The following is a 23,095-nucleotide window of genomic DNA, read 5'->3' as shown; positions in this document are numbered from 1 at the left end:
CACACAACCGAATCAAAACTACGTTCTCTTCAATGTTAACAAAAGCTGCATTTTACAACCTATAGGTTTCACAGCTATTTGTGCCCAGCTCTAATTCCTGCCGAGAAATTCTGGAGAAATCTCTTGAAGCTCAGCTTCGTAAGGTTCTCTGTGTATTTACACCAAAAATATCTAGTTTACATAAAGCCCCATGTTTGAATAGATGCTTGATTACCTTTTCTATGCTAGTTTAGTTAAATTGGTAAGACTTAAGGTGTAATCAAAGCTTTATTATCCAGCTGGTCAGACCAAGCCATGTGCTACTACAGGAAAGAATGTTTCCAGGTGGACTGAAATGCCAAAACTTATTAGCATGCAGTCAGCACATCCTTGTGACAGGAAAACAAAGAGTTTCTTTGCCTCTGGTTCTCTTTTGAGTCTGAAAGGAAGGAGCCAGGCCATTCGCTGTGAAGGAAAATGGGCATGACCCAAGCTCCACCACTGCTGTTCCCTCTGCTGGACCTGTGCAAGGAAGGCGACCCACCAACACTGGAAGAATAAACAACTCTGACAATGGCAGAGGCACTACACATATAAGAAGCAACGGCTTTGGAATTTATTATTTTAGTAGACATCTCAGCACTTCTGGAACAGAGCTCATCCTTGTGCAGCAGGACGAAGGCGCGTCTACTGCAAGAGTCAGTGACACGTTCTGCGAGGTTGGCATCCTGCATTTGTCTGTGAAAGCATGGAAAGTTAGAGGCAGACAGTAAAAAGCTACTTACCTTTAGTGAAACGCTGTTTGTTCCTTCATTGATCTCAATACCTGCTTCATCATCTCAGCAACTTCCCAGCTGGCAACTTGCCTCACTATCCCTAGATGAATGCTTTGGAACAGTAAGAAATGAAGAAGCTCTTGCTCTTCTAACTCTTCATCTAAATTGTTTTAGCAGTTTAAAGCCTTTCACTGGAAAACTCTCAATCCAACGAAGAAGCGTATCTAGATTTTAGTATTTAAGATTCTTTCACAGAAAAACCAGTCTTGTTGGAAAATGTGGTGTAAGATCCGGTGACTGACAGTGTCAGACAAATTTAAGATACAATTTCTTAGCAATAAAACCAGAGCGACATTTGCTGTTTGGGGTCTTTCAAAAAAAATCTGCACATGACCTCAAAATACTATGAATCAGTGGTTTATCCTTTCCATAAGGATTATGGGAAATACCAGACGCTCTGCATTGCCTTTGAGCCCGTAATGCTTGCAGCTCTGAACTAAGCTGAGGACTGTAATTAAACTAAATGTTTTGTCTGGTTATGAGATCAGGACTAGACATTTTCTCCCTACTGCATAAATGTACCCAATGAATTCCTCTTTTGTTCCACATCCCACTCCACCCCAAATACCCTAGATTGGTCACAGCAGAGACACAGCAGATTAGAACTTAATGCTTTAGGGTGATGGAAAAAGGTCTTAGGTCTGAGGAAAAGGTCATGAAGTGTTACTCCTGTGTAAATATTTGCTGATAAAGTTTGTAGGATGCTGCTGTGAAACAGATTCTTACTGAAGAGGAGGCCTCCTAGGAAAAAAAACTGAATTATGTAGAGTCTGCACAACTCTAGTTCATGCAGTCACTTAAATCTAGACATATACATAAATTATCATCACAGGGATAGCGTACTGCTTTCAATAATGAAGTATTCTTTAACAACAAAACCTTTTTATTATTAACCTGTTTCGTCCTGTGAGTTTTAGGAGCTAATTTGCCATAGGATTAAGTTCACGGTGGATTACGCTTCCCCACAACTGGATTAAATCTGGATTTCTGACCAGATGGCTCAGCACTATTAAAAAAACAGCAGCGCTGTTTGTTTTCACTTAGTATTTTGTACACATGAAGTGCTGCTTTTGTAAAGCCAGTTACAGAACAAAATTAATTCCTTTTTATTTCATTCTATTACAAAGAGAAAATAAATAGTCTTGAAACGAACACGTACGCTTCAGCCAATTATCTACTTACAAATCCGTAAATTAATTGTAAAGAATCTTGTTGAGAAATTTAATTTCTGAGTGTTGCCTTTGACAGACTTTATGGAGGAGCTGCCATTCAGCTCTGGAATGTGAGGACATGAAGACAAATAGTTGTGCTTAGAATAGTTTTCCCAACTGGAGAATGAAGGTTGAGATGCCTTTGAGTTCTACCTGCCTTCCTCCAGGCGAGAGCTGCTGTTCTTTTATGAAGTTAACATGGAATATATAGACTCCTTAAATGCTTTCACTTAATATCTCTCAAAGCGTAGGGTTTATTTTCAATTGTCGTCTTATACCACAAAGAATTCAGGGACTCGCAGCAATCGGGATTAGGTAAGGCAGCAGCACAGATGGTATTTTCCACATAAAAGCATAGCCAGTTCTAACTGAAACCGTGAGAATCAATTAAACATCCTTTCACCTTTTACAGGCCTGCTAATCAAAACCACAGAGGATTCTTCAAGGTGTATTTCCACTCAGATTATGAGCATACTTTTGGGAATGATACAGCAAAACCCAGGACTTTTTATTAGACAGGGCACTGTGGGAAGAGCTCAATATTTTCCTTGCTTTTATCCTGGCTCACATAACTAACCAAGTCTCAATAACAATTGTCTTCCCACACTTCTTATCAGTGCAATGTATTGCTGGGTAAAAGAGTGTAAAAAAAAAAAAGGCTTCTGCAAAAGCAGCAATATCCAAACAAAACTGTTTACCTTTCAAAAGACAGAAGACATTTTCTGTGATCAAACAATGAGTTGCCTTCTCTTTGTTGCTGCGTACCCTAATCGCTGCATTCTGACCATGGCTCTCAAATCCCTCAGTGAGTTTTAGTACCACAACGCTGCCTTTAAATGTTTGCAACTGAGAACGCTCTTTGTAAAAAACAGAAACCCCTTAAAACAAAAAAGAAAAATAAAGAAAAAAAAGAAAGAAAGGAGAAGGTTACACCAAGCAAGGCATAAGGACTCACTGTAAGTAAGTTACACCAAAGAGGAATGGAAGTTATTATGAATGTATTTACACAATTGTTAAAGTACACAAATACAGTGGTAGTACAAATGAAGTGCTCTGAGATACTGGTTTCCAATACACAGGTTTATATAGACAGTCTAACTATTTTCCGCATGATAGAATTTAACTATTATGAAGGACAAAAACTGCCCACAAGTGAGTACAATTCTAGAAGTCTGCAGTCAACTTTTAAGTATAGTACAGCAATCCAATGTTCCAGATACAGAGAATAAAGAGGCTGCCTTTTAAGTCCCTCTAACAGTACATTAGTAACCACAGATATTTACAAGAAAAGCACAGTGAAGTGTAAAACTGTTCAAATGGTAGTGCACATGCCTAAAATACTGAAGTTTATAGTAACTGAGGAAATAATTCTCTTATGCAAACTTATCCATGGATCCAACTCGTAAGGTATCCTCTCCCCAAACACAGGTTTCCCCAGTCAGACGCAGAGTACACACAAGCACGTAGCTAATGTTCTGAAAACACCCAAGAAGAGTGACTCATACTTAATATGTGGACTTTGGACAGGGGCAAAAATGAATTTGTAAACATCAAAACACTACAAATTACTCTTCATAAAACTCTGAAGACCAACAGGCCTTTAAAAAAATTTGTTTTCAAGCAGGGAAGAATTTCTCAAACAACATCTCTGCATTTACTTCCATTTCCAACGTGGAACTTCCCGTTTCTTCAGTCATACTCGCATGAACAGTACTTCTGATACTGTTCCCAGTACTGTGAGGACAAAATATCTACTTTCACTTTACGAGACCATTTACAGTAACAAACACTATGAAGAATTTCCCATATTCCATAACCAACAGGTGCCAACAACACCTGCAACAGCTTTTTGGTCAACCTAAGTATGTCGAGTCATTTGTTTCTAGCTAAGGATTCCGAGCACACTCAGGTTGAATAGAGTTAAGAATTAAATATGGCATGCGCCTGAATTGTAAAAATTCTCAGGATTTCACAGCAAGAATAAGTAGTTTTCTTTTGTTTTTCAAGAAAAAGAATTCCTATTTTTGAGACTTGGCATGAAACAGAAGGCCTGAATCTACTTGTTTATTTATTTTTAAACATGTAGATGCTGAATGAAACGTGCAAATTCACTAGACTCAGTAGCAATGTGTATTTTCCACTTGCAATACCCTCCAAGCTAACCAGCCTCAGAGTGCAGGAAACAAAATTTTACCAATAAAAACAATGTTTGAAACTATCTATTTACCCAAATTATGCAGAGAGATAGGACAAGCTTTCAAATTCTAAATCCCCTGAATGCCAGTCTTTCACTTTGTCCTTCATATTCCTTAGAAAAACAGACATCCGTTATCACCACCTTTACTATACTAAGACTCTCTTGCAGGGTATTTAGTTCTCTTTTATGAAAAAGATTTGAGTATTAAAAATTCCTTTGTCTTACACAGGAAGTTAAATGTTAAATGTGAATGAAGACAGCAAACAGCAAAGTAAAATTCTAACAGTTTTAAAAATTCCATGAGAAAACTGTCTCAGTCAGAATGGGACCATACAAATAAGTAAACATTTTAAATAAAGTCAAATGGTTTTGATTCATTTACATGTTCCCTGCCCGACTAATTTTTTTTTTAAACAAGAAATTTCAAGTCACTGTCTTTAGTTTAGGTTTGTTTATATTCTACATTTTCAAATCAGACAAAGCAAGAGTTCTTTACAGAGAATTAAGCCCATAATTTTAGCAAAATGATACAAAAAACTTTCTTAAACCAAGTAAAAGATTTATAGTTACAATAGAATAATAAAAAGGGGGTAAAGTCTGCCGCCTGTGGAGGGAAAACTGAAATGGCCATCCGATAACAGGCGGTCAACTCTGTAAACCATCTTTCTTTTCCAGCCCTGTTACCACAGGGTTCTCTTAAGGTCACTGGGTTTCTGGCAAAAGCGTCCTGTAATGGCAGCTGCTGGAGTCTGTCCATGTTCCTCCAAGTGCCTTTTAAGTCACATGGAGAACTCCAATTGTAATATTTCCGCTCTAGTTTAGGGTATTTTTGCTAGTAAAGCCATTGGTAACATAGGAGATCAGCCATGCATTATCTGCCCTCCACGGCAAAATAATTTTCATCGGTGCACAGCAGACTGGAGAACACTGGTAGTTACCCGAGCAGGAATCTACCAAAGCCAAAAAACAAGACAATGTCAGCACACATCCTTCCAGTTATCATACAAGTGCCTCTCAATGTACTTTTAAATAATTTGTTGTCAAAAGCAAGTGTGTGAATTTAAAATCCAACGAGCTATGCAACGTGTCACACCCACCTGTAGCTACACACAGTTGCCTGCGTTTTCCTCCTTTATTAGAAGTTAACATGGAAAATTCACCTTTCCAGCCAGAGGGGATGTTTTGAAGAAAAGTAAACAGAGCATAAACATGCAGAGAAGAAAGAACAAACCAGACAAAACCAACACCAATGTGCAGAAATAGACTCAATGAATAATTAAGTTGTGGGGAAAAAAAAAAAATCCGATTAGAGAGTTAAAAAAAAAAAAATCATTCTTTTCAATGGCTTTTCATTTTTTTATGGGATATTGTGTTCAAAGACATAGCTTGACCATTTCGGTAACAGTGTGACACTATTTCAATAACGCTTTTGCTGTGAAAGTGAAAACCAACCACACAGCACTGCAATTTAAGAAGTGAGAAATGTCTAAGCAGTTGAATCAGTATTCAGTATTGATTTCAGCTGTAAAGAGTTACAAATAGTGAGGCATACAATAAAGGCCAACCAACGCGGACATGACCCTGAGCAGACCAGAATCTGCATGTCTCCCACACGCAAGCTTTTCAATGCAAAGCTCTAGGTTTGTCTTTCTTATATTTTTGACTCAGGTCTGATAATTGGACTTAAAATGTTCAGCTACCACTCACAGTTCCATCTTTTAATGTTAGAAACTGTTTATGAAGCAGCTTGTGCACAGTCAGCCAAGCACACAAAGCAGGAGAAGAAAATGGAAGAGGAATAGCAGGATTCTTCAACTAGAGATACAGGATTAGTGCAAGCTTAGGCTCTATAGAGAAAGTGAGGCAGCAGACGGAGTTATACAACAGAATTTATTAAGGAACAGAAAATTTCACAGCCTTTTTTTCAGAAGAAGCAAAGCAAAGAAGCTCCTGAAATACTTAAGAAAGCAACCTTCAGCCATCAAGGTTCAGATTCCAACTGAAACTTGTTATTTCCCTGATGAAACTCGTTATTTCCAAAAGCAGAACAGACTAAAAAGCCAAAAGCTGCACACAAACGCTGAAACTTCTACTGCACTGAACAGGGGAAAGGAGTCCTAAATACCCAAGTCCAAGCTTGTCTTCCTCCGAGATGCCTGTGTTTGAACTATTCTCATTAGTACATGAACATTTTTAAATATAGATCTGGATAGAACTGAGTATTTTTAAAATAAGGAATGAAGAATGCGAAAATGGATACGGCTAGAGTAGAACATTCCATTCACAGCAAGACAGAGCCTTGTTTGAGTAATAGTCAATTGAGTCTTCATACAAGTGTTTTGGTTTTATGATTGTGAAGCAGATGTGGTTTTGAATGGATGACACACGTCTGCATGAACATCCCTGGAGAGACATGTAATTCTCAAACAGCTAAAATTTAGACTTGGTTATTTTATTTTATTGTTGATGCTTGAATGATTTTAGGGTCTTTTTATGTCACTTATTTTCGTCAATTCTGCTTAAGAGTCCAAGTGGAACAGCAGCAACAATTCAACTTTTGGAAGAACGTTTACTTTTACGTTAAGAGAAAAACCAATGCTTCATCAAGCATCTGACCGTAAGGCACAGATACCGTTTATGAGATAATGTGAGGAGAAGCAAAGTTGGATGTTTCTAACGATTTTCTTGTTTTCCCCACCCCATCCAATGCTTTTGTGTCTAATGAGAAGCACTCACCCAGTGCTGCCTTCCAACGAAAGGAGACGAGCAGCTACTTGCCATGGTGTTCGAAAGGAATGCTATTCTGAGGTAGGGGAAAAGACAGCAATTTGTAACAGTTCCACTGCCCCAATACATAAAGATGTCTAACAGTTATCCAACCTAAACTTGCAGCAGCAAATGCATCTTTTGAGGAGCTCCAATTTCAGACTTCTATAAGATATTTCTATCATATTAAGAGATACGCAAAAGGAACTAAATGCTACTCCTCAGAAAGGAAAAGCTGACAGGGTCAGAAGAACAATGCAGAGTATGATCCCTATTAAGATGGACCTACGGAGAAAGATTTGCTCACGAGAAGATGGAAATGCAGAGCCATTGGGAGTATGTTGCTTTTTTCTCAGGGAAGCAGCAAAACACTTAAGTTGTTCAATGTCAGTGGTGGCTACAGTCTTCTAAAAACTCCTCCTGTCAAAGAGACTTAAACAAATATTTCTTTGTGCAGCATTCCATTTACGTCTTCCAGCTACAGAAGGAATACTTCTATGACCAGCAGAAATCATCCAGAGCTTTGGCTGTTGGGTGCTGAACATGCCACATTCAGGAAAAAAAAAATTAAGCAACTTGCTGCATAGCATAGACAGTTGGACCGAACCTTCTGCGAAAGGAAGTGAAGGCTACTCACCCATAACTAGTCTCAAGGCGATCGCTGCTTTAGGGATGCAGCCTGTGCAATGTGGACTGATGAAACTGATGTAAAGTAGCATTTACTGGAATACTCCTGACCTTTACTACCTCCTCCACAACACTTCTTAACATTCAAAGACTGACTACCTAAAGGAGACTCTGTGAACAATTCACTTGTAGAACTTAAGAGCTGAAGGATTTTTTTAACAGCTGGTATGATTTTCCATCCAGCACAGATCACAACTCTTCACTGTATGGAGACCTGTAATTTAGTTTTGCTTTAGACCTGAATACACCACCTAGAAATTAATCCAGTTCTGATGCAAAGGGGACAGATGATCTGCTTCTTCTAGATGCTGTTTCAGTAGCTAACTGCCTTCACTTAGACCTCTGTTTCACTTTTCTTTAAATGTGAGTGGGTTTAATTTTAAGCTGTAAGTTATTCAGATCCTTCCTCCATAAATGTCAGTTCCTGTTAAAATCGTTGTCTCTAAAACACACCACACCAGCTACCTCAAGATGATCTCCTACCTTTCAGACAAACTGAAAGGCACTGATATGGAACTCTTGCATCATACCATTTGTCTTCCCAAGCTCACTTATGCCTCTTCTCTGTGTTACTTACAGTCCTCCAACAATTTAAGGTACTGAGAACTGAACTAGGCATAATATTCCAGTATCTGTATCACTAATGACGTGACATAACCACTCCATTTCTGTTCATTACTGTATCATATATAGATTCAAGGATGAGATTATGTCCTTTCGTTATGTCATCATACTAATCTCTTGAATATTACACCTAAAGCCTCAGTCATTGCTCAACACAGATACAGTTCCCACGTATATGGCAATGGGCTCCACTTCATCCAGACCAGGTTTTGGAGCGCTGCAGTAACACACTACCTGAACAGGCTTCACTTGGCTATTCAGCTTTCACTAATGTTTATCACTGCCAAACATCCCACAACTTGCAGGTTTTTAGCTGTTGTATTCCCTTCTATAAAATTGAGAAAAGGACTGAATAACATGTGCCATAAGATTTATGTGATCACATGAGAAACACGAGTTTCACAAATTGTTCCACAGACACGCTAGTGGTAACTCTAATGAACATTCATTACTTCGTGTTACAAAGTGGTAATCTTCCTAATGAGAATGATTTAGGTGCTGTTTGGAAAACACCGTGGAGGTCAGGAATACCTATGACGCCTATTTGCTATTCTCACAAATTACCACTTTTCTGTGAGTGTTAAACTTCTCTGAGAAGGCCTGTTTTCCATAAGAGAATTTTGGTTCTTTTTACTCATATTCCCAGCCTTGGTTTTCAGTTTCAGTCTCAGCCAATTACAATTCATTTTGGAAAAAAGGTAGATAAAAACCGTGGAGTTGCCTTTAAGAACTCTGCTTAGAAGTTAAGTAGCTTTCATTATTTCTTTGAGTAAGCTCTGCACATCTCCATTGCCCAGAGCTTAATGAGAAGCAGCCCCTCCTCTAGATGATGAGAGGTGGAAATCACAGATGCAGTGTTGCTTTACCAAACCAAGGCATCCAAGTAATATAAAATAACAAAATAATTTATCAAATTATAAATAGCTTTAACAAATGTAGTTCTTAACATAAGAGGTGTAGATCCGCGTAGCAAATGTTAAAAGCTGCTTTCCACCAGGCGCATGGTCTAAATGCTTCCTGAAAAAGGAACATATTTACTTAACACTTATTACAAAGGAAACTAACACACTTGGACGTGGACAAACAGTTGCTGTTCTTTACTGTTCTTCTGGTAAGAAGTGGTATGGATCACTTTCCATATTCTTACACCTAGCCCATCAAAATTCTCCTAATAACCTTGTTGTTCAAGTCGGATACTTTAGTTTTTGCTGACTAAGAACAAGGTATAAAGATAACGGCTTTAACTGCTAAGCTCATTAACACCTGGGGATGCATTTTGATTATGGAAGAACACCTTTAACACTACGAAGATGCTAAGAGCGTAAGCTATGAATACTTGCAACTTGAGCCTTGCCTCATATTGAGTAAGCAAGAATTAAGAAAATCAAAAGAGTTTTCTCTAATGAGCTCAAGGGGAAATGTTATAAAGTAAAGTCTAAGTACATCCACCTTGCATCCAAGGAGCCCATGGGAAGCTGTTTAAATCACACCGCAGTCACACACTGTTATTCAGTGACCATGAGTGGAGACCAGCAGGGGTTCACTGCCTTGGTAAGAACTAAATGAAGACATGATGAACAAACATTTGAACAAATTCAGAGAAGATCCTGACTAGGCTGCTACTGGGATTGTAAAGAAGTCAACTGAGGGATCCCATACTGGGAGCAGCGTGTTAAAAAGTGTAGGTATGGAAATGTGCTATTAATCCAGGCTGTACTGTTGGCCCACATCACAAATTATACATCTGGATATTCAAAGACTACTCAAGAAAACCCCACAGTCCTACACAATCTCAGAGTATTCCCATTTTACAAGTTAGGCAGAACCAAAATGTATGTGCAAGAAGCCACCTGGATTACTCGTACCTTATGATGTTTAGAAAGGTGTCACATGCACACTGAGCTACATGTTAGTAATATAGAAAAAATGAAACCTATCCTCTCTCCTAACATAGTTAAGGAACACCACTGCATCTATTTCTGTTACTCCCATTACTTATTTATCTGACTGGTAACAGAGACAAAGCATCTGAGATTTGCTCAGAGCGCCAGAGACGAGCCCTGGGCAAACACACTGTACCAGGAAACCACCTTTACATTTGAGTACATGTTCAGAGGGAATTCGGTATCACAGCTGATGTCAGAAGGGACCCCTGAATATTATCTAGTCCAAAGCCACTACCCAAAGCACGGTCAGCTAGAGCAGGCTGCTCATGGCAATACCCAGCTTGGTTCTGAGTCTCCCTCTTGGGAGACTCCAAAGCCTCTTAAGGAAAACCTGTTCCAGTCCCTGCTAACTCTCATTGTAAAATTGTTTTCTCTTACGTGTATCTCAGTTTGTGCCCGCTGCCTGTTTTCCATTCACTGATATCGCTGAGAAGAGTCTGGCTTTATATCCCTCTACCAGGTGTTTGTGCATATTTACAAGACCCGTACTATGCAGTTCTACTGTTTTGTTTTCACACTGTTGACAAACTTCAGCCACACAAGTATCTCAACAGGACAATTTCTGGTGGCAAGAATTGTAGTTCAGTGAACAATTTTTAAGCTGGCAAAAACTGCCATCAGCGCCAACACAGAAAGCCTCATCTGTCTCCTATTCTCATCCAGTCATTTCTGCTCCTGAACTGTTCATCCCTTGTGCAAGCACAAACATTTGTGCAGCTACATGGTGAAAGAATTCATTCAGCTGAAAACCAACCCAAAAAAAAATCCCACTTCATTTTTGTTACAGCAGAATTGTTTCTCCAATCCAGTTCACAATCAGTCTTTGTTAGAGATACCCACCCAGCCTCCATCTAAAATAGCATTCCCTCTAGTAGTAATATTTTATAATATAAGAACATATACTATCCAAAATAATTAATTCTGCACACGTACTATCCAAAATAATTAATTCTGCCAATTAAATGACAAAACCAAAAGGGATCGAGTTAACTTTTATCAATATATTCCATCAATGAGGGATAAAATCAGTCCATGGCAAAAAATTATGCAGTTAGAACTCCGGCACAGCGTTGAGGCACGATGGAAAACCCCCAGGCGACTGTACCAGTCCTCGTAACAGACTGCTCTCCCAGTAACGGTGCAGTATGCCCACAGTACAGGCGATTCCCCATTCTGTAGCCTGAAGGCAAGCTGTACAAAGCCAGGCCACGCTCTACTTAGGACAAGTCTGTGTGAATACCCTGAAAAAGGAATGTTTCAGCTATAGCATAAAGAGGTAAAAAATATACTTAAGCATTGTTTGTCAGTCTTAAAAAGAAGCATTCCTATAATCTCTTTGCTAAGTCACTGTGACCAATGAGAGTGATTTCAGTGACAACTATGGTTATGAATCTCTCCATCATTCATCCTCCTGCCACCCTCTGCAAATGAGCCGTCTGTGACCTACCTATAATCCACATATGCGGCTTCTTATCTGCTCTAAATTACAATGCTGCACTAAAGCATTTCCTCACTTTTGCACTTTTCTGTTCTCCACCATTTCTCATCTGTGCTGCAGCAATATTTCTGCTCTGCTGATTTGGAAACAGAACTCTCAACTGCCTCTAACTTACTCTGCTTCCTCATTGATATAAGAAATTCAATGAGCAAAGGAGGTGAACGCTAATTGTGGGTAAAAAATGCTGCATCTCTAGGAAGTTGTGTGATTGCATAACATTAACGACTGTATTACTTGAGCACCTTATGCTTATTGCTGCCAAGATAAAACAAAAAATATTATTTTTTTACAGTATCTACAGCCATATCATTAAACATTAAAACATTCATTAAAACATTAAATATTATTAAGAGTCAACATCATCTGGAAAATAACATGAAATCACAACAGTTAGCTGGTGTGTTCTTTTGGCAAATTAACTTTACCAAATCACCCTCATTTTTCCATCATATAAAAATCTTTTTTTACCTGTGAAGTTGACATGCGAGAGGTATCTTGTCGGCCTGTTAAGTCAGACGACGAGATATTGACTGGGGCACCACGATGCAATCTCATACTCACTTTCCGTTCTCGTTCCATACCAGATACTGGCCGAGGAGAGGTGTTGGCTGTGAGAAAAACCACATCAGATTCTCATAATAAGAAATGGCATTAGAACACAATCACTGCAACAATTACATTCTTGCCGTTTGCATATAAAACTTAAACAGAGTCAAACAAGAGAAACGAAGGCCTTTATTTTACATTCACAGAAATCTAGGTAGCAATTAGAAGGTAATGAGTGTACACAATCACTGTCAATCTACTGTAAAGCACAGGGGGAGAAAAAAAAACAAACAAAAAACCCAAACCCTGATCAGAGGCAAATATCACTTCGGTATCCCAATTCTAATTTTGAATTTCCAATGACCAGGAATCAACTTCAAATTAAAGTCGTCACGCGGTATATCTATCCAGGTATTTGCTTACTTACCAGCATGTGAAGTTGGGGTAAGAGGAGTAGAAGGAGCTACATCTTGTGTTCCTCTCAGCCTGCCAGAAGCAGTGGAGGGTAATCCACGAACAGCTGGATTTCGTGTATGTCTCAGTCTTTCCTCTCGTTCTCGCCTTTCACGTTCAGCATCTTCAGCTGCTCTGCTTGCACCCTACGGGTGAAGACTAGTGAACAACTTGGGGGATTATTGAACTTACAACTATATATTTGGATAAAAATACTGAAAACAAAGAACTGGACAACAAACCCAGAAACTGACGTTCACTAGGGCATTATTTTAAGAACATTTCCTGAGAACAACATTTTGTTCATAGAACTGCTGAGATAGTCTTCAAAATGATAATGTACACAGATACCGTTAGAGCAGCTGGACACCTCCTCAACAGCTGCAAATGAGCTGTGCTGAAGGTCAAGGTGGAAGAAAATAATAAATCCACAGCACAGCCTGGTGACTGCCCTCAAGGAAGTATCTCAGAAGCTTTATACATTAACTTCAGCTTAGTTGTCATTCAATCCCCATTTCATGGCTCCTGTATCTCCTGGTTTTTCTCATTTCCTGGTCTTTTTTTCTAGACAACAGAGCTTCCAGGAGGAAAAAGGCACGTAAATCTTACAGTATCAGTTAAGATAATCAAAACTGACAGTCTAGTAAAACAAAAAAAAATACCACTACAAAGAAAGTAAAAGTTTGAGAAAGCTCTGTCAGCTACTCACAAATTTCAGCATGTTCCAGTCAAACACGTAGTCATAGGAGAACCCTTGTCGGTGGAAGAGGTTTCTGAATAATTGCCTTAGATAGGAATAGTCCGGTTTGTCATCAAAACGCAAAGAACGGCAGAAATTCAAGTATGTGGCAAATTCAGCTGTAATAAAAGAAAGTCTGTTTTTTTCCTTCAGCTTCACATTTGCTTTTTGTAATTCTGAACCACAGGAAAAAAAAAACAAAAACCAACAAACCACCCTATCTCCACAAGAATAATGACCTAAAACTAGACATCTACTGAAAGCAACACTAGAGCCCATCTGTCAAGTCATTGCCGAAAAAGAAATTATTTGTCTATCACAGAGTAGGCATAGACCTCATTTGTCAACAGCAGAGAGGACCCAATATCAGAGTTATTTAGCCAACAGATGGGGGGTGAGGGGGAGGACAGGTTTAAAACTACAGTTGAGCAAAGAAAAGAGGTTTTGTTGCTTTTCTTTGCTTTGAATATTTCTAAGTGCAATCTACTGCAGGACACAGACTTGCATATCTCTGTTGTTGTCACAAAGATTGATGTCTGCTACCTCTCAGAACACACAAAACTAGGGGACCCATACAAATTCCCCATGTAAGTCATGCTACGTTTTTAGATTTGCAATAGTCTGAACACCTGTTCTTATATGAACACCTTCACACAAAGTATCGCACAGCAAAAAAAAAAATATCGTGAATTCAATGTGTCAGAAATAATAGCAGTTATCAAAATACCAGCTTTTGACTTCAAGTCTTTCCAGCTGAAATATGTCCATAATTTACATTAAGAAAGAAATTCTAACAAAGAGCACCACACAAGTTGTGGTCTTCCCTGGCTGTTAACTCCAGGGAAAAAACACAGGTAATGAATGTAAAGGAACAAGCACGAAGCGACAGTTGAAACAGACAGAAGACAAGAAGTTTTCATACAACCCTAACAAAAACTACAGTTCTTGTTATTGTAGTCAGGAAGGCCAAAAGCACGGAAAGAACAGAGACAGAACTCTCATGAAAGATCAACAATATTCTCTGATGGCAGTTAATGCTAACAAGTTTTAAAACAGATTTAAGTATAACTTTGTAGGGCTCAAAACCACCTAGTTATTACTGCGGTGTAAATACCAAACTGAGAAACAGAACAGCTTTGAGGCACAACCTTAGGATACAGGAAGGTTTCTTATGCCTCTCACAGATGCTGACCATCAACAGGCCAAACCAGAGGAACTTGGAACGACAACTCCCAAGTGAAATGACAGCAACTGCTAAGAGATGCATCTGACTACATAATCCACTTCAAAGAAACAGGTGATTTCTCAAAAAGCTATTTGTTTGTTAAGAGTATCCAGCCAGCACAGAGGCATGCACACAGTACAGCACTAATCAGACGTACCAAGCCACCCTTCGACTTGAGGGCACAGGAATTGTTTACAAATAGTTAAGACCAGGGATAATTGGAAATGGTCTACAAACACAAAGATCCCAGCTTTGAAAGCACAGTACTTTTATCACATAGGCACCCAATCATGGGGGGGATGAGGGAAGGGGAAGAAAAACAAACAAAAAAAAGGGATAGAGAAGCAGAAAAGACAGGTAGAATTCAGTATTAAAAAAAAGGAAATACCACTAAAACGGGAACATGTAGGCCTAGTGCCACAGAAGAGTAACTTACAAGGATATCCTTTACACAAAACCTCAATGGGTGTAGACATTTTCTTTTCACTGATACGTTCGTATTTCTGCCTCTTTGTTGCTGCTTTCAGTCCCTGCCAGGGGAGGGAGCCCAGGTTAAAATACATCAGTACATAGCCCAAGGACTCCAAGTCATCTCTGCGAGATTGCTCTACAACAGCATAAAAAAGTGGACTCATTAGGTTTCATTTTCTACAGGAAAACAAAAGATTGTGTAACAAGACTGTCACAAAAAAAGTTAGAAAGACACAAGATAGCTGAGTTACTACATCCATGATAAACTCATCCAGTAAGAAGAAGCCCACCACCCTTGCAGTTATTAAAAAGATGTGCTAATTCAAAATAATTACAAACTGATCAAATCCCACCCAATCATGACATACGATGCCAAACGAGCTGCACCGTTAGGTGCCAGAAACAGGGTCTGTCTTCCATGCACCCAATAAAACAACATCTACTTGCACTAAAATCATGTGCATTGACACTTCTCAAGTTTATATTTATTGCTTTCTCCAGCTCACCAATTCCAAGATGAGTGTTGATGGATGCATAACGGGCAGTTCCTGTCAAGTTTTTATTTTCACGATATGGAATATGTTGGTGAGTTCGAGCATCTCGATACTTCTTTGCTAATCCGAAGTCTATTATGTAGACAAGATTGCCTTTCTTCCCCAGGCCCATTAAAAAGTTATCTGGCTTCACGTCTCGGTGGATGAAGTTCTTAGAGTGAATATATTCAATTCGACTAATCTAAACGCAGAGAAATAAAAAGCATCATCAAGACACCGGGCATACCCCCTTTTCCTTACAAAAACACTAGCAACACTGTCTTAATGATACAAGAGGTAAAGAAAATTTATACTGTAAAATATAAAGGCTTTAAGGAAAACATAATTTAGAAGACAAGAGATAAACATTCTCTCCAGCTCTCTCGCTGTGTGTATTTTACATTTGTTTCCAAAAATCTTCTCAAGGGAATTTTTTTGCCTTTGAGCCCTGCAACACCTGGCTTGCAGACAGGTCAGATCTAGTTTTTAAAACTCAAATTAAGACCTCATAACCACTTTTGATGAGATGCAGTCTATTCACCTCTGAATCACAGGAATAAAACACAACTGGTTATAATCTCTCAAGAAATTTTAATACTCCAACATACTCTACCATCAAGATCAACGAAATGGTTTCCTACCATTTGGTCAGCGAGTAACAGGACTGTCTTGAGACTGAATTTCCTTGAACAAAAATTGAAGAGATCTTCAAGACTCGGTCCCAACAACTCCATCACCATTACGTTGTAGTCCCCTTCAGCTCCACACCACTTAATTGTGGGAATACCCACTAGGAGAAAGGAAACAGTTTAGTCAGTACAACTACTGGATTTATACAGTTCATACACACCAATCTTCCAGACTTTTACGATGAATTCCAAGAGGGTCATTACCAACAGTCCATCAGTCTGCTGCCAGACAGGAACAAACATTTTTTCATATTGCTGATGTTTTCATTTTTTAATATTCGGGAACAGGTGCAGCATTGGAGAATCTCAGTGGTTACCATGAAGTTTTTGGTAGCCATGGATTTGGAACTGCTACTCCACATCACTTCCTGAAGAGCTGAGGTGTGCTTTTTGCCCACCCTGCCACCTTTCCCATCTTCTTCTTATATACAAAAGACATCTTAAGCATTAAATACATCTGGGGCAGATACATCAAAGACAAACCCAATTAAATCCCTGAAGAAGGAAAATAATTTGCTTGCCTCCACCCTGCATCATTTTGTAGATTTTGCTTTCGATGTGCAGCTGAGGATGTTTGGTTTTCACGCATTCCAATTTAATTGCAACCTCCTCTCCAGCAGCAATATCAGTTCCTAAAACCAGAAAAATGTAAACCATGGGTCAAAATATTCAGTAAGGTGCATTTCTTTTGTCAAGACTGAAACAAAATGAATCTTGACAACCTCAATGGCAAACATCCAGGGATTAAACACTTTCAGCAACGATTTTGTAAAAGCACTTCTGAAGTCTTAAAGATCCTCTCTGACAGGCGAGCAGCTTAAGAGACAACTATTAGACTGTAGCACAGGAAGCCAAAACTGTTGCTATCCCCATTCCAAGAAAAATAGGAGTTCATCTTCTGAAGGGTGTCTTTTGAATTCCAGTTTGTGGTGGAAGTACTCAGAATGAACGTTTATAGGTGTGGCGCACATCTCTCTCCCAACGTAAGAAATGCCTGGAGTTCAGATCACATCTCTTATGCCTTGGAAACAAAAAACTACAACTTCCCTAAATCTCAACATACTCCAGATGTACTCAGGTATCTTATGATTTTATCCAGCTAGGAGGCAGATCATCTAGAATCAAGAATTTGTCCCCTTAAAAAACTTTAAAAAAACTTATCAAATTCTTGTTTCAAGAATCAAGCGACTGAAAAACTTGGCTTACCTTTTCACTTTCAAAGTTTAAGCACATGTAAGGGAAAACTGGAGTTCTTAAAAAGAAACACCAAGTCATGAAAACACATACTGTCACAGCCGGGCCACTTGGGAGCTACGGGAAAACAGGAACTGGCAAAATGAGATGTGCAACTTTTTTCAGGCATATTGCTAAGTCTCGCTACTTTCAGAATCTGGCGTTCTCTTTTCTACATTACTTCACGGTTTAGGATCACGTCAAGTACATCACCTGCTCTTTGTTCTGATCCCATGCTTAAAAGCTTAACTTGAGGTCTGCTACTTTGTTTGGAGAGAGAGGGTAAACAATCATTTTGTACTCACTTCCTCCATGATGTTCAGGATTTCACAGATTTCTACCCTACCTCACCTTCCCTTAACCTTCAGAGTTCAAAAACTCTTTGTATAGAAGTCATTCTTTGTATAGTCATTTTGACTACCCCAAATAATTCCCCATTTCACTTACCTGTACCTTTTCCAGTTCCGGAATGCTCCTCTGAAGAGTCACACAAAGCAATTAAGACAGAGATGCACAACTATTTCTTGCCCGTTTGCTTATTTTTTTCCACATGCTCTTCTTTGTCCATCACAGAGCGCTAAGCCGATGTGCTCACCTAACTACTATAACTGCAAAATCTTGTTCCTGAGATTAAGGAGCTACGTCAGTGCTTTATAGCCTTTTGCCTATAAAGTCTTGCTAACCAAGGCTAACAAAGACAGGCTAACATCCCGCACCTCAAAGCGGGCACGACTCTTCGCTTTGCAAGGAATTGATGGCGCATAGAACTGTCTGAGTCACACAAGACTTTTTTGTGTGTGTGTGGATGTGCGAGTGTTAAGGTTGTGCTGCTGGTACAGCGAGTTACTCTGAGTGAACACCAGGGTCGATACTTACTGGGCATTTCACAAGGCATCTTAAGAAAACAAACCACATGAAGCTCACTCTAAGTGCAATAAGCAAAACTCAAGATGAGTAACTAGAAGACACAAGGAAAACTAAGGCTGTATCTACCTGTCCTATATGACTCCTTTGGAACTGACAGACTCCCCAATTGCTACTTTAATCACAGTGCAGGAGCAGCAACTGGAAACTCTTCAATCTGTAATCTGAACGTTTCATATCTTCTGAATATATTATTTTGGTGGACTTTAAACGAGATATAGTGCACATCGATCCAGAAATGTGAAAGGACAGATCAGCAATATAAGCAGGAAGGCATTATCTTGTGATCTAATATTACCTCCCCACCCTAAGTAAAGAAAAATCTTCATACCGAATCATGAAACTCCAGAATTTTCTTGCTTATCCTTACATTCACTACATTTGTGTAGGTCATTCCTTAGGATGGCTGCTCTACCCGAGAAGTCTTTATCACCTAAGACAGCCAAGATCCTTAACCTGAACCCCACTAATATATAAACCCTCTCCTTCAAGACAAGAGATTTCATATTACAACAGTGAGAGGAAAATATCCCAGTCCACCAAAACTGATGAGACGAGGCGAAAAATATAAATAATTCTTCCAAGCAATACAGTGTTTGTCGTCCAGTAAGGACTTCCATCCCCACTTAAACCCTTGGGCAAAATTTCTATAATTCTGTTGCCACCAAAAGTACATATTTTAAAGAAAACATAGTACTCTTCAAGAAGGAGCAAGAAGCAGTATTATAAGAAGACTCAGTAATTAAAAAGTAGTAACTTTTAACAAGCTGTAAAACGAGGTCATCATTTGCAAGTGAAAAAAAGTCTAGAGTTGTGAAAGTATTTTCTTTTAAACTGCAAAATTCCAATTTACTTGGAAATGCAAAACCCTCAGTCATAAGGAAACCCTTGGAGATTATTTTAATTAGCTTAAAATCCAAAAGTCATTCTTAAAAAAATAAATATGCAGTGCAAGAATCTTGAAAACACAGCAGCTGCAATGCCTTCATGACTCTATCTATTTGACCTCATGCACTGAGCAACAAAACAAACACTTACTCTGACCTCCGTCCCCAACCCTTGTCCATCTTTTATACTGTTTTGAATATCTGGGAATCCATTTCGTTCATATCTTCCTCTGCAGGGTAACTTCAAAAGATGCCAGCGCACTAAATTCCCAAGTTTTATGTTCTTTAAGTCATCAATACTCCTTTACTTACAATAGTGCCTTACATTTCAAGATTCTGTCCCACAGACCCTGTCATTCCAAATTCCAGAAGACATATTTTGGGAGAGGGAGAATAGGAAAGAATATTAAAGAACTATGACAATAACAACAGTCTTAAGCTCCATATTCCAAAGAAGTGATGGAAAGAAAGAAAGAAGGTCACTCCCCTCTGCCCTGGCACGTCTTCAACACCCTTGTAGCTGTATTAAAAAAAACACAGAGACTGGAAACAGACAAAATTAATCAAATCTGCCTTTTCAAAGCATAAAATTGAGCTGGAGATCTACATCAAGGTAAAATTGACTTAAGGCCACCAGAAGGTATGTGTACTTAAAACTCTTTCATAAGTCATTTTAAAGCACAAGTCTGTGCAGTCTGAACAGCCACATCCAAAGTTGTTCTTTCAAAAAAAAAAACCCAAGTATTTCATTTTCATGAAAAAAACATAGATTTTGCTGTTTCACCAGATTATATCAGGCAAACTAAATGAGTTTCTACAAAAAGACTTCATTTCTTGAGACACAGCAACCTCCCTGGAAAAACAACTGCATGCCATTAGCTGGATCTTCCAGGCATCTAATTCTCTGCTAGTTCCTGGCTCAGGCATGACATCTGCAGCAAGCCCTAAAAGTAAATCCACGCTGCCTACTTGGAGATAAAAAGAAGAGGTCAAAAACTGAGGATGAGGAATTCTTGTGCGAAACAGAGCATGGCGGCAATACAAATACACAAAGGACTTATTTCCTGTGCAACTGTACTGGTGTGGGCTGTACGCAAGATAAAAGTGACAAACAAAACAGAGTTTCTTTTTCTTGCACTTTAAATTTATACTGTAATACAAACTGATTTACAAATCGATTTACTTGAGCCCTAGTCAAAGGCTAAAGTAGGAGTTTCTCAAATCACTGAAGATTTTTCAGGTTTTAACTGCTGTCTTTGTCTCCACCCCAAATCCCAATGGCAGCTAATGAGGAAGTTTGCATAAGCGTTACCACCACCTTTCTCACAACAGCCTTCAATCTTTTATGCAAGCATTGCAGAGAGAAGGAATCATGTCCTCTGCCTCTGGATACCCACATGCCTTCAGCGGGAAGCATGGATTTTCCACCAGGCACATGATGTCTATTAAGGATAACCAGTATGTCGTTGCTTGTAAACAAGCTGCTAACAAATCATTTTGGAATGCCAGTTGTGCAGCACTGCTGTCTAGGAAGAAAAAACTCCTCTCCTGCTGCGTACGCTGCCAAACATACCACACAGTGACGTCGGTTTTACCCTCCAGAAGTACGCAGCCAATGCACCTTAGCCCTGCAAGTTCTAGCTTCCCTCCCGTTTCGACTTGTTTTTCTAAGTCATGGAATGATAGAATGGTTTGGGTTGGAAGGGATCTTAAAGATCATCCAGTTCCAACCCTCCTGCCATGGGCAGGGACACCTCCCACTGGATCAGGCTGCCCCAAAGCCCATCCAACCTGGCCTTGAACACCTCCAGGGATGGGGCAGCCACCACAATTCTCCAAGGCAGAGAACTCGCTCCTATGTGGCAGTTTATAAAATGCATTTCTGCGGATTTAACCCATTCCCTATGGCTTGAGTCTGCAGAATATACCGAGACTTTCAAGAACACCTGCTTTTGGAACTGGCTGCAGCCGGTTGCTCCCACAAACCACAGCTACAAAACAAACTGGGAAAGACAATACCAACCTCTCAAACTTTACAACTGTGCGGGAATCCCAGAACAAGGCCCGCACAATAAGGCCCCAGGGCAACATTCAAGCACCAGGACAGCCCAACCGTGATGTTTTTTTGAAGGACTGGAGGGTTTTTCACCGCAACCTGGGCTCCTGTAGTTGTGTAGTTGTTTTTCAGGCCTTGCAGGAGGCACAAACATCCCCGTGACAGCGATTTTCCCTACTCCACCGCAGCCACATTTAACCCTGACGCACTGATTTCCTGTACCATTTTTCTGACCGCGGTGGGTTTGGTTTTTTCCCTCTAAACGAGGGGATTTACCCCTATTTCACAGCTAGGAAGCCTGACAGTGCCCAAGGTCACGAGACAACAATGGGAAGAGGCAGCTCGGCGAGCCAGAATTCCCGATTAGGAAATTCCCAAGGCAGGACACGAAGCCAGCGAGGCTGGATCCGCCCCGCGCCCCCCCGGAGGCCTCGGGCCGGCACCGGGCCCGCTCCTTACCCAGGTAGATGTCCCCGAAGGAGCCGCTCCCGATCTTCCGGCCCAGCCGGTACCGGTTCCCGACCCTCAGCTCCATGGCGGCGCCTCCGTTCGCCCGTCGTTTCCGCCCGCCCCGCCGCCTCAAAGCCCCGCGTTCCCGGCTGCCATCACCGCCACGGCCCCGCCGCTCGGTACTAGCGAGGCAGGCAGAGCCCCGGTCGCGGTTCCCGGTGAGGATGGAGGCGGATTGCGCCGCTGGGCCGGCCCCTCAGCGGCTCCGGTTCGCGGCCGCCATAGCGCCTGACCTCACTTCCCTGGTAACGGGGGCGGCGCGCGCGGGGGGGGCGGGGCCAGAGCAGCGTGACGGGCGGGATCATCCGATTACGTAAAGTGAGGGGCGGGGCCAGAGCAGCGTGAGGGTCGGGGCAATAGGAAACGTAACAGGAGGGGCGGGGCCATATAATTACGTAAAGTGAGGAGCAGGGACCAATGCGTGGGGGCGTGGCCATATGATTGACGTAAGGGGGGCGTGGCCATCGGGCTGAAGGGCGGGTCCAGACAGCTATGGAGGCCTATGGGGGGTGGGCGTGGCCAGAGGGCTGAGGGGCGTGGCCAGAGGGGTGAGGGGCGTGGCCAGCGCGGAGCGAGTCACAGAACAGTGAAGTCAAACGAGTCACAGAATGGTGACAGAGTGGTTCGGGTTGGAAGGGACCTTAAAGCCCATCTAGTCCCATGGGCAGGGACACCTCCCACTGGATCAGGCTGAGAGGGTCTTCTCCTCCCTCTGGACTCGGCCCTGGGGAGACCAAACCTTGAATCCTGTGTTCAGTTCTAGGCCCCTCACCACAAGAAGGATGTTGAGGCTCTGGAGCGAGTCCAGAGAAGAGCAACAAAGCTGGTGAGGGGGCTGGAGAACAAGCCTTATGAGGAGCGGCTGAGAGAGCTGGGGGTGTTTAGCCTGGAGAAGAGGAGGCTGAGGGGTGACCTCATTGCTCTCTCCAACTACCTGAAAGGAGGTTGTGGAGAGGAGGGAGCTGGGCTCTTCTCCCAAGGGACAGGGGACAGGACGAGAGGGAATGGCCTCAAGCTCCACCAGGGGAGGTTCAGGCTGGACATTAGGAAAAAAATTTTCATGGAAAGGGTCACTGGGCACTGGC

General features: G+C 40.8%; 1 protein-coding gene across 5 annotated transcripts; it reads right to left on the bottom strand.

The window, feature by feature from the left end:
• Positions 1-573: 573 nt before the first annotated feature.
• CSNK1D (casein kinase 1 delta) lies at positions 574-22,266 on the bottom strand. 5 transcript variants are annotated; one of them, XR_011338793.1, is made up of 11 exons: positions 21,960-22,266; positions 16,922-17,032; positions 16,353-16,501; positions 15,685-15,913; positions 15,144-15,314; positions 13,453-13,601; positions 12,718-12,889; positions 12,213-12,352; positions 11,214-11,487; positions 6,960-11,178; positions 3,008-5,173 (listed from the first exon to the last, which is right to left on the bottom strand). XR_011338793.1 is itself a non-coding variant. In XM_069872593.1 (10 exons), the coding sequence occupies exons 1-9, from the start codon at positions 22,033-22,035 to the stop codon at positions 6,994-6,996; spliced, it is 1,230 nt and encodes a 409-aa protein (XP_069728694.1). In that variant the 5' UTR covers positions 22,036-22,266; the 3' UTR covers positions 3,008-5,173; positions 6,960-6,993. The 5 variants fall into 5 exon arrangements, 3 of the variants coding, with proteins under 3 accessions (XP_069728693.1, XP_069728694.1, XP_069728692.1); XR_011338792.1 differs by having other exon boundaries at positions 6,960-11,487; XM_069872593.1 differs by lacking the exon at positions 11,214-11,487 and having other exon boundaries at positions 6,960-7,026.
• Positions 22,267-23,095: the final 829 nt, after the last annotated feature.

This window comes from Phaenicophaeus curvirostris, chromosome 19 (assembly GCF_032191515.1).
Source record: "Phaenicophaeus curvirostris isolate KB17595 chromosome 19, BPBGC_Pcur_1.0, whole genome shotgun sequence".
NCBI classification, from domain to species: Eukaryota; Metazoa; Chordata; class Aves; order Cuculiformes; family Cuculidae; genus Phaenicophaeus; species Phaenicophaeus curvirostris.
This window is presented reverse-complemented; position numbering and strand designations above follow the sequence as displayed.

Bases quoted from the DNA above. Each gene is read 5' to 3' on its own strand.
- CSNK1D (XM_069872591.1), bottom strand. From the start codon at position 22,035: ATGGAGCTGAGGGTCGGGAACCGGTACCGGCTGGGCCGGAAGATCGGG. The intron at 16,502-16,921 runs GCAAGCAAATTA...CCTTTCTCCTAG, and splicing joins CAAAATGATGCAGGGTGGAG to TGGGTATTCCCACAATTAAG. The intron at 5,174-12,212 runs GTAAAAAAAGAT...TGGCTTTGGTAG, and splicing joins CTCGCATGTCAACTTCACAG to ATTCCTGCTCGGGTAACTAC.